General features: G+C 38.8%; 1 protein-coding gene across 4 annotated transcripts in view; it reads right to left on the reverse strand.

Annotated features, from left to right (window-relative positions):
• Positions 1 to 9912, reverse strand: part of nfat5b (nuclear factor of activated T cells 5b) — a 34343-nt gene extending 24431 nt beyond the window's left edge. For 3 of the 4 annotated variants that reach the window (XM_071488480.1, XM_071488477.1, XM_071488475.1), the window contains exon 1: positions 9618 to 9912. In XM_071488480.1, coding sequence (XP_071344581.1) covers positions 9618 to 9690 — 73 coding nt within the window. In that variant the 5' untranslated portion in view covers positions 9691 to 9912. The remainder of the gene's footprint in view (positions 1 to 9617) is intronic. The other variant, XM_071488476.1, reaches the window with a different exon arrangement.
• Positions 9913 to 10219: the final 307 nt, after the last annotated feature.

The raw sequence follows: 10219 nt of genomic DNA on the forward strand, positions 1-10219 counted from the left end.
ATGACTTGCTTTCAACAAACACCCACCACTATCCTGACTTGACAAAACAGCCCACTGAGGATCCTTCGAAGGCCAAACCACCCAGCTCAAAGTCAGGGTTGACATGTTTACTATCGTAAGATAAAACACTGAGCTTAACATGACAGTGTGACTTCAGAAAGCAGTGGAAGTCAAACTATTTACAGAGAACACACAAGCTCACACACATCTGCACCATGCTTACACACAGATTAATACACTGGTATGTGCCAAGCTTCTGCAGAATATTTTCGATGAGTTCAAGCCTAACGGGTGACAAGAAGTGAAGGTGCCTGTTTTCCTGAGAAGAGCACAGGGACACAACTAACATGAGCCTATAATAGAACTGTTCAACAAAATATCTGGTGTGCCAATATATCTGTCCTGCTCACAGGAAACCTGAGGCAACAGGAAGAGCCTTTAGCAATGCCGCACGCACACACTCCCCAACAGTGTGACATCACCAAGCTGCCATGCTAACTGCGTTAAGTCTGAGCCTGGGAGGGAAATCAGCAAAATTGCATTTAAAAACTGCTCAGAGTTTTCAAAACAGTTAGTTGGTCGCCATGTCTCCATTGGCCCGACCTACAAGGGATTACAAGACACCAGTATACAGTATTTCAAACATCAAAAAAATAAAGATATCTATAGAGCTGTTGACTCTATTGATAAGAAAGTATCAAAATCTGTTTATTCTGCACAAACCATTTTCCCATCATTTGCTAAGCTAAGCTAACCAGCAGCTCACAGTAGCTTTATATTTACTCTACAGACATAAGAGTGGTATCATCTACCTCTCTACCAAAAAGCAAAGGAGAATATTTTGTTTACACAGTCCATCCACAATCACAATGAACATATATAAAATAGATAGCTTGTGGTGTCATAGTGGTCTAGTTTTGGAAACCTTGTGGACCAATTTCTGATGGAAGCTGTTGACTCTATTGATAAGAAAGCGGGAATAAATAGATAAAATTGCTGGCACTGGGTCAACATTTAGTGTACACTGGGATAGTTTGTTCAAGTCTTGAGGCAGTCAGAAAACCCCAATAGAAGTGCGGAGTGCAAGAATACAAGACTAGAAACCTAATGCCAAAATTTTGTAATTTGAGAAGCTATTTCATAACAATCACTGCCTCAAACAAAAAGGATCAGCAGGCCTGGCAAAACCACAACCTTCCCCTTTAGAGCTTATGCATACTGTAGAGTCTTTCTGCCCTGATTTCTTAAGTTTTATTTCTTTAAGACTTGCCATTTTCCAGATTTATGACAATTTGTTCTTCAGACTGAGTCTATGCCTTCAGCTATTAATTACTTAAGAAGATTTGGTGTAAAGTCTAATTAAGCAAAACCCCAGCAGCCTGGGGGAAAAGGTGATCTAGATTCAGCAAACATCTCAACCGCAAAAGTGAATACAGTTGTTCTGGCCTTTATCAGACAGTTTTACTGAAAATAAGAATTATTTTAGCGTCATTTGTTCATGGATGTGCACATAATCTCTGCTGATTCTTAGGGTAAAATTTCACCCCAAAATAATCCTTTAATAAAGGCCATGCTCACCCCTCTTTTTCATATGCTAAAACAGGATTTATTTCAGGATACACGCTGAGTAAATAAAAACAGGCTAGAGGAGGGAGACAAAAAAAGTTGTAGACATATTTCTTTTCGTGCAGGTTGAGGCTTGCTGAGACAGTGAGAAATGAACACTGTCATTTCAGTTGATGACGTATCACTTAACTCAGCAAATAAAAAACTCCCTCTTTGCCAAACTCAGAAGTGAAGAAGATACAGGAAGGAGTGGCAAGGAGACCTGCCATGACAAAAATAATACTGACATAATCTAATGCCACACATTATCTAAAGAAATTCATAAAACTGGAAATAAAGAATAAGAATGTATTGAAGTGACATTGGGCTAGCCAGGGGGAAAAAATGGGACAGAGAGGACAAAAATGATCTACATACAGTAAATGTATGGAAAATTATTCACTAGAGACCAAGTTCACCTTGACTTGGTCTCACTTAACTTGTCCTGAGGCAAGGTATTCCACTGCAGGTGGGGGCTACAAGCAAACCTGACCTTTGATTTTAAATTAAAGTATGGTGGAATGACTTTACACAAGGTTAAAATGTCTATAATGCAGTCTGGAAGTGAACAGACCTACAGCAGCTCCTGAATGTTTTAAAGGTTTCATGTAAAAAAAAAAAAAAAAAAAATCCACTTAGCAGCACAGTGACTGGCTGTCATGCTGTCTTTTAGGTAGATATTAACCTAATCTGATTTTATTTTAAAATGAAAAACAGCTTTTAATCAACTTTCATTATTAATGCTTACTCAACATACACTCAGTTTTTTGTAGCATGTAGCTAATGCAGTCTAGTACAACAGTCCTGCAATCAGGCCAATGCTTTTGTTCATTCCAGCCCTGCCAGTCTGCCAAAGAAGCAGCAGATGACTCAGAAAGAAGAAATCAAAACACAGGATATGGAGATACCACAACCATTAGGCTGTACGGTGGATTTGACCACGTTATTCTAAAGTTATTCAACATTTCTGAAGGTCACAAAATACTTTACTCATACTACTCTGTATGAGCCTCTATAAGCTTGTGATGTGACAGGCTGTGTCAAACACAGACTCAATGATCAATAGATCCGTCCCCTAAAGGGTAACATAAATCTAGATCATGTTTCTGAAACTATTAACTGACTGTAGCTATACTGTGTCTCAAAACATCCATGTCAGGCCGGGGAATACCTGAGGGCGTATCATATCAAATGGTCATGACCTAGTGACATTTTTACTACTCTGTGTGGGGTAGTGGGACACAAATGGAAAAGTGAATGGATATTTAGAGGTCTTTACAACACCAACATTTTGGACCCATTCCCAAACAGACCCATGGATAAGCTACCCAAACCCTTTGTGCAAAAATTAATTTTCAAAAAGATATGACCTGGAAAAAATGTGAGAACACCAACACTGGCCACAGCACAATGTACCATTAACTACATGGGTCCCTGGTCAAAGAGTACAAATATAGGGGGGGGGGCGCTGGGACCTTTGGCTCCCCATCCTCTGTTTCCTGTTACTTCTAATGTGTTTACACTCTCCATCTTGGTGTCAAAAAACAACATTTACTGCTGTGATAATAATGATGCACCATGTGATCAGAGCTGATGGTGAATCTGCTTTGATCAACTCAGGTATTTGACCTCAGGCCAACAGCCAGACTAAGATCAAAGGTTGTGTGTCGGTACTAGGAACCGAGTCAGCCATTGAAGGCTGTCTGCTGTCTTCTGTCCAATTTATAGTTTCTCCATTGGTAAAGGTGCAAAGGTCAGGATGATGTCAATTTTGTAATTTGCCAATGTCCCGGAGGGTCATAAACAGCCTAACCCTAAACATATGTGCCAACAAGTGTGAACACGTCCATGTATGTAGACACTCAGTGTAACAGACACAAAACCACCCACACGTCTGTGTCCACCTCTTTCCCCAACCTCTGTGCTACCATTACCATAACCCAACTCTATTGGTAATTATACATCCTATTTCAAAAGCACTGCATTCAATGCATCACTGCCAGCTTTTAATAGCAACAGCGAAATCACTCCAAGGTTGTGCTAGATGAAAAGACAACATGGCAGAATGATGGATGAGCTAATTACAGGTGTCCATTACCAATAAGATGCAGTGAATTTGTCAGGTCTGGTAGCACAAAGAATACAAAACATCTGCTGCAGAAGGAGAGGGACAGTGAGAGAGTGGAGTGTCAGAGTACAGATGTTAAAGGTCAACTAGTTTCAATCTGAAGCTTCTTTTAGTATCTCACAATCAAACAATGCACAACCACAACATAAAACCTCCAACGAGAACAAAGACTTGAATCAACAGCTCTCTGGCACAGTTTCAGCAAAAACTGAATATAATAAGCTTCACAAAGGGAGGTTGTATTGTAAGGTTGGTATATTGGATTACATGAAACTGGTTCACTGGGTTGTGGTGAACAGTCTACATGTAAAACACACTGTAAAATAAAAATCTGATTTCCTGTCTACAAATGTTCTTTGTATTATTTGTCGTTTAACTATATTGTATGTATATTGGCAGACCTCATTTCATTATTATTTAAACACTGAACAGAGGCAGACAGGGCCTCACATATCCTCTTGGGACCTTGCTTGTACATTCATTTTCTTTACAAAAATGTTTGAATAAATTAAGATTCAGAGGTCATGGTTTAGGTTCTGAGCCAGGTGATATCCTGCCAGGGTGCGTAACACAGTGTGTACAGCAGTAGTTATGAGCTGGTGACACCTTAACTGGTGCTTCTCATCTGCCAATGGAAAGACTCCTGCCAGCCAAGATTCACCACACTTAATATTTAATGTCTTAGTTCAGAATCATCTTTCCCTGGAGAGAAACACAAGGGGTGGATGTTAGATCTCACAGGTGCTTTGGGCTTTTCTCAGACAAGTGTGAGAAATCCTCCACAAGATGACTGGAAACAAAAACATTAGGCATTATGGCCTCCCACACCCTTCATCTTCCTTTGGTGAAGGAAGGGAGAGACTGTGTTGACATTAAACCTAAATCTGAAAAAAATCTGAAAATGAATTTTTCTCTCTGCATTTTGGTCTCTGAAGAAATCCTATGCTGAACTTTTTAGGCACTTATTAGTAATTAAATTAATCTCTATGTAGAGGACACAAAAGTGGAATTACTAAAAACACTTTGTTGGAATGGCAGAAATCCAGCTTAACTCACAGAAATAAAAAAAGAATAAAATGCTGCTACAAACATTGACTGGAACACATAAAACACATTGTTCCACTTTGTACACCACCGTCACCACCAGAAAATAAACTCCAGTCACCTAAAATAGGCCAAGGAGACAAAGGTCTGCTACTCTTCTCACAAAAAGAACAAGTAGGCACAACATACTTGTAACATTTTAGAGGTGTAATGAGTGTGCTGATAACATCATAAAAGCTATAAAAGTGCCTTATATGGTACATTCAAAACTGCAGATTCAAAAACATACACCTATCATGGTCCAAGGATGTTATGCACGTTCTGGCAAAGCACATAACACCTACAAATGTTGACACACAATCTATGGTACTAGTAATATCACCAAATTGGCAGTATAACTATCACTAAAGTAAATATACAGTGACAGCAAGAGAAAATACTTCATTCATAGTGTTTTATAATATATTTGTATGTATATTGGGAGCCTTTTCTAGGAATGACAAAGGTATGACTTAGCAATTTTTTGCTCAAGACTTCAACACTCTCTCTCACTCACACACACAGACACACACACACGCGCACACACACACATACACACAAATTCTTATCTTACATTAGCTGTAAGGACACTCATTGACACATTGCATTCCCTAGATCCTTAATCAGAATCAGAATCAGAATCATAATCAGTTTTATTGCCAAGTATGTTTTCACATACAAGGAATTTTTTCTGGTGATTGGTGCAATTGAGGATCAGGGGGATCAGCAACAATTTAACAATCTAAACCAAAATCTGACCCTAACCCTAAAACCAAGTCTTAACAATGATGTTTAAAATGTGTCCTCACAACCATAGAAAGGACGGTATACACACATACACACACACAAAGAACACTTCAGCATAGCTTCAACAGGTTAAACCACTCATACATTGATTTGCCGCGGCCAAAACAAAGTCACAAGTGTGCAGTAAATACCAGAGGAGGTGATATTTTGACCTGACCCTCATTAGGGGTTTCAGTGAAGTTTGGTTAGTGTTAATGATTAATCAAAGGGATTTAAAAGATGGTAAGGAAATAAACTCACACCACATTTAGAGGTGTAAATAATTTGCATCACTGCATAATTTGTTTTATAGGACAAACTGAATGGGTTTATCAACGGTTAACCCTAACGGTGAATATTATATTACAGAATAGTACCAGAAATCTATATCTAGCACCAGCATTCAGGCTTCATATTTGATTCATTAATAAAATCAAATAATAAAAACATTCCTCTTTTACTTGAACAGGTATGCTGCCACTAGTTTATAAACAGTTTATTTCATTAGATAACTTAAGTCAATATAACATAATTATACTATAGAAGAGGGCACTTTTAAAGGTAATATTGTCAATGTTTTGGTAATTTATTCAGAAATATACTCTTGCATGACTTTGTGATATTTAAATTAATATTGCAAACGAGTCATGCAGAGGTAGAAAGTTAGACCAAACATGCCCAAATGGTCAGATTCCGGTCCGTAAAGCAGAAAGGATCTGCTGAGTGTTTCCAGTTATTTTTCTGCTTTATGTTGCATATATCCAGACTGAAACAATTAGCAAAGCTGAAAACTTGTTCTCTGTCTCTTTCTCATCAGCCCACTCTTTTATCTGGCTCTTCTGTAGATGAGTCAAGAAGACAGCTGTATGCAGCTTTGAGTAAATGTCAATATCATTACAAGAAACTCCCAGTCCTTTCAATACTACTAACCCCACTTCAGTAAAAATGCAGGTAAAACTTCTGAGCTCCTAAAAATATCTGAATGTTTGACATGTGTCTCCTCCTCAGCCTAGGTATAGTATTCCACAAGGCCTAGCAGGAACAAGAAAGTTTGAACAATACACAGTGGGACAGACACAACACTGAGGAATTGACAAAGTACAGCATTTGTGGATGACCATGGAGCCTAAAGGCCAGAACCAAAGGCCCACAGTGAACATCAAGGAATTTACATGAAGTTAGCTGGCTGAGCATGCGTAATGCAAACTTAATTGTGTTAATCCACTGCGTTCAGAGAACTGAAGATATAACAGACAGACATCATTATAATATTGCTTCTTCTCAGTATGATTTTAAAAGTGGAAATAAAGGTATGAACAATGTCAAGCACAGCACTTGGGCTGCTTCCTTTGTGTCACTTGGAGACTAACCGAGCACAACCACCCCAGCTGAACTGTTTGTCAGAAATATGCAGAACAGGTTGGGGTTGATGTTAAACAGATGAAGACACTGTAAAGAATGTTCTGGATGACAGCAAAACACTGTCTCTGCCTTATTACCTTTACAATGATCTCAAGCTCACAAGACGACTGAATCATGTTGATTATGTCAACATTCATAAGAGTAAGAAAAAAATGTATTTTTATCTTTATTTTGTGTTCCAAATACAGATGTGGGTTCAGAGTCCACCTGCTGATTTGTTCATGATAGAAAACACACTGATGAACTCACAATACACTTTTCCTTTTTTTTTTCAGATGTTTTCCTGCTACAGTATTTTTTCTTTCATCATCAGATATCAACAAGGTTTCAAGGCAATCAAGTATTTTAAGCGCATGCCGCAAAGTTTGCTTAGCACCGCAGTCAATATTAATAGAGTGCTATTTAAGCCCAGGTTTACACACAGAGCACCCAGACAGTTAATGATTGACCAGGCTTTGGTGGGTCAATAAAAAAAAATTTTAAACTATGTTGAGGACCAGGTTTAATAGAACTTATGGGAAGGCCATAACATTCTTCACCTTTGATGTGAAACTGGTGGGAAGACATTTTATGACGTCCATTAACCCACAGTCCTTTACCGACCACAAAAAGGTAGTATGACTGGTATTCCTATCCTGAGTGCCATTGTTACAATGTGTTGTTTTTCCTTGGTATTCCCTGGACTGATCGCACGCTAAAAATATGTGATCCTCCTCATGATCTGGCCTTGTCGGCAAGATGCAAAAGTAACTTCGCCTTTCACACATGGTCAAGTCAACTATGCTGACAAATATGCACAATTGTGTGAGTAGTAAGCAAACAAAACAAGGTAGGCTAAAGAATTAGGTACCAGTGGTTTAGATCTTCAAGGAATTTCAGCTGCTGCATAAGAAATGATAAAAGTGTAGAAGAGGATTTCGAAAATGTCAAAAGCAAAACTGAATGCATCTATAAATAATTCAGTGAATTAAATAATTATCTCAGAAAAATGACTAGCTCTATTTTATCTCCAATTAGTTGATTAAAAAAAAATGAAATTATTTTAATTTACTTTATTTTACTTTATGTCAGTTCCTCTAAATTATATATACTGGGGCTCATTACAGTTTAATTGTTTTAATGAGTGATTGTGAAAATCATAATATTTGTTGTGGGCTAAAAATTATAAGGAAAAAAATAATGCAAAAAACCAAGTAGGCCTAACCCTTATAAAAATGGGGCATTCTGCTTCTGGTACCACGAAGACAGTATAAAGTATAATTCAGGAAGAATCCAGAACACTGCACAGTGGTTTGTAATATCATAAGGAGGTGTTTTACAACTCTAGAAAGTTATAACCCCTCAACCAATGCGAAGTAGACTGTAGAATTCAGTAGCAAACAGTGCGTTGTTGGATGATAGCGGGTTACACTGTGGCAAAAGCTAAGCTAGATTCAGCTAGTTTGCTGGAGCTCTCTTCAAAGGCACAGTGGAGACATCAGAGTGAATGAGGGCTCTTGGTTTTTTCATATAGTGCTCATGTTTTTCTTGAATTACAACTGCTGGGTGCAGTGGTTACACACGACATCTCAGATGTCCTTACCCAGTGAAAATTGGCTGGCCAGCACATATCTGCTTAGTGCAGATATATAACCCAATGATGCCAAAGACATGTTTGCAGTAATGTTGAAACAGTGCAGCTCAGCAAAAAATGTCCAGTATAATATATTTTGTTTGTTACATACAGTATTGCGGTTACAAATCTTTAGTAAACATATTAAAAATGTTAATGTTATAATAATCCTTATCAGACCATTGGCTACTTTCAAATATTGATATCGGCTTCAAAACTCCAGTTGCTAGCTTTGCACACTGTCATTAAGGTACTGACAACCAAGTTAGACTGCTAAAAAGTCCAACACCAATTGGACTCATCTATTGTTGGCTAACAAGAAAGAGAAAACATTTTTGGAGACATGTTCTTTCCTACTTTTCCAACTTCATATTATTAACCTTTTGTGCCACTGGTCTCCTGAGTTCAGTTCAGTTCAGCTCTTCTACCTGAGAGTTGCCTAAGGCTCCCACACCCAAGAGGACACTTTTTTTTTTTTTTTTTTAATGTCGATGGGCAAACTAGCGCCACTCTCAGGGGCCTTATGGTGCATGTGTGGTGCCTCATGGGGGGGGGGGGACTGATGGTCTATTCAAACAACCCACAGAAAATACACAGCACTGCTTTTCAGCTGGCAGGGGAAAAGTAAACTGGTCTGATCGGTGAGCATACAGCTGCTGAGGAGAGAAAAAAAAAAAAAAAAAAAGAAAAACAGAAAACCAAAAAAAAAAAAAAAAAAAAAAAACACAAAGGAAACACAACCAACAGAGTAAAGACTGAAGGATATCATGTGAAACTGTGTACAAAAACTCCAAACTATTATCAGCAAGCATGTGACAGTAGGTTTACAGATGAATGACAGTGAGGGGGCTGAGCACCGCCACACACGCGTGGGGAGCTGCGGCCAGGCTGGCGGTAAGTTACAAAGACATTTACGGCCTAAGAGCAAGAAACGAGAGCCACAAACAAAACAGCACACAGTATTAGAAATGTTATTATTACCTTTTGAGTACAAGGATCTGGGAGAAGACAGGTCGAGGTCCCCGCTGAAAAGGGAGATGAAGTCAGAGGGCATCGCAAACCCTCAGACTGAGGAAACCGGACACCCTTTAGTCAGACAGCGCGACGTCGCTGAGCGATATTTTCTCTAAAACTGAGCGGAAACCTTAAAACCTGTGTTCAGACCGCACCACCCTTTAACTTGACTCTGCCGTTGTAGCTGGTGAACTATGTCCGTTGTCACTCGGCCGCTCCGTCCCCCCTTCGCTCCTCCTTCAACTCGTGTTTGTTGTCAGCAGACGACCCGACGGGCTGACTCCGGGAGCCACGCCCACATCGATGTCGCAATACGTAAAACCTACGTCGGCATACTTTATGATAATGAGCAAAGCCTCTGGATGTTAACAATTAGGTTAAACAATTACGGCAATATGTAACATCCCCATAAAAAAAAAAAAAAATCAAGTGATATATTTAGCAGTAATCATAACCAAAGACTCCAGTACAATATGTTTCACCAACTATTATTCAGAAAACCGAAAAGAAAATGAAGGAGAAGAATTCTCCAAAAATGAAAGCTTTTTTTTAGGGTTAAATATGTGGCA

Source organism: Trachinotus anak, unplaced genomic scaffold (genome assembly GCF_046630095.1).
Source record: "Trachinotus anak isolate AG129_WGS33_773 ecotype Australia unplaced genomic scaffold, CSIRO_AGI_Tana_v1 ptg000011l, whole genome shotgun sequence".
NCBI classification, from domain to species: Eukaryota; Metazoa; Chordata; class Actinopteri; order Carangiformes; family Carangidae; genus Trachinotus; species Trachinotus anak.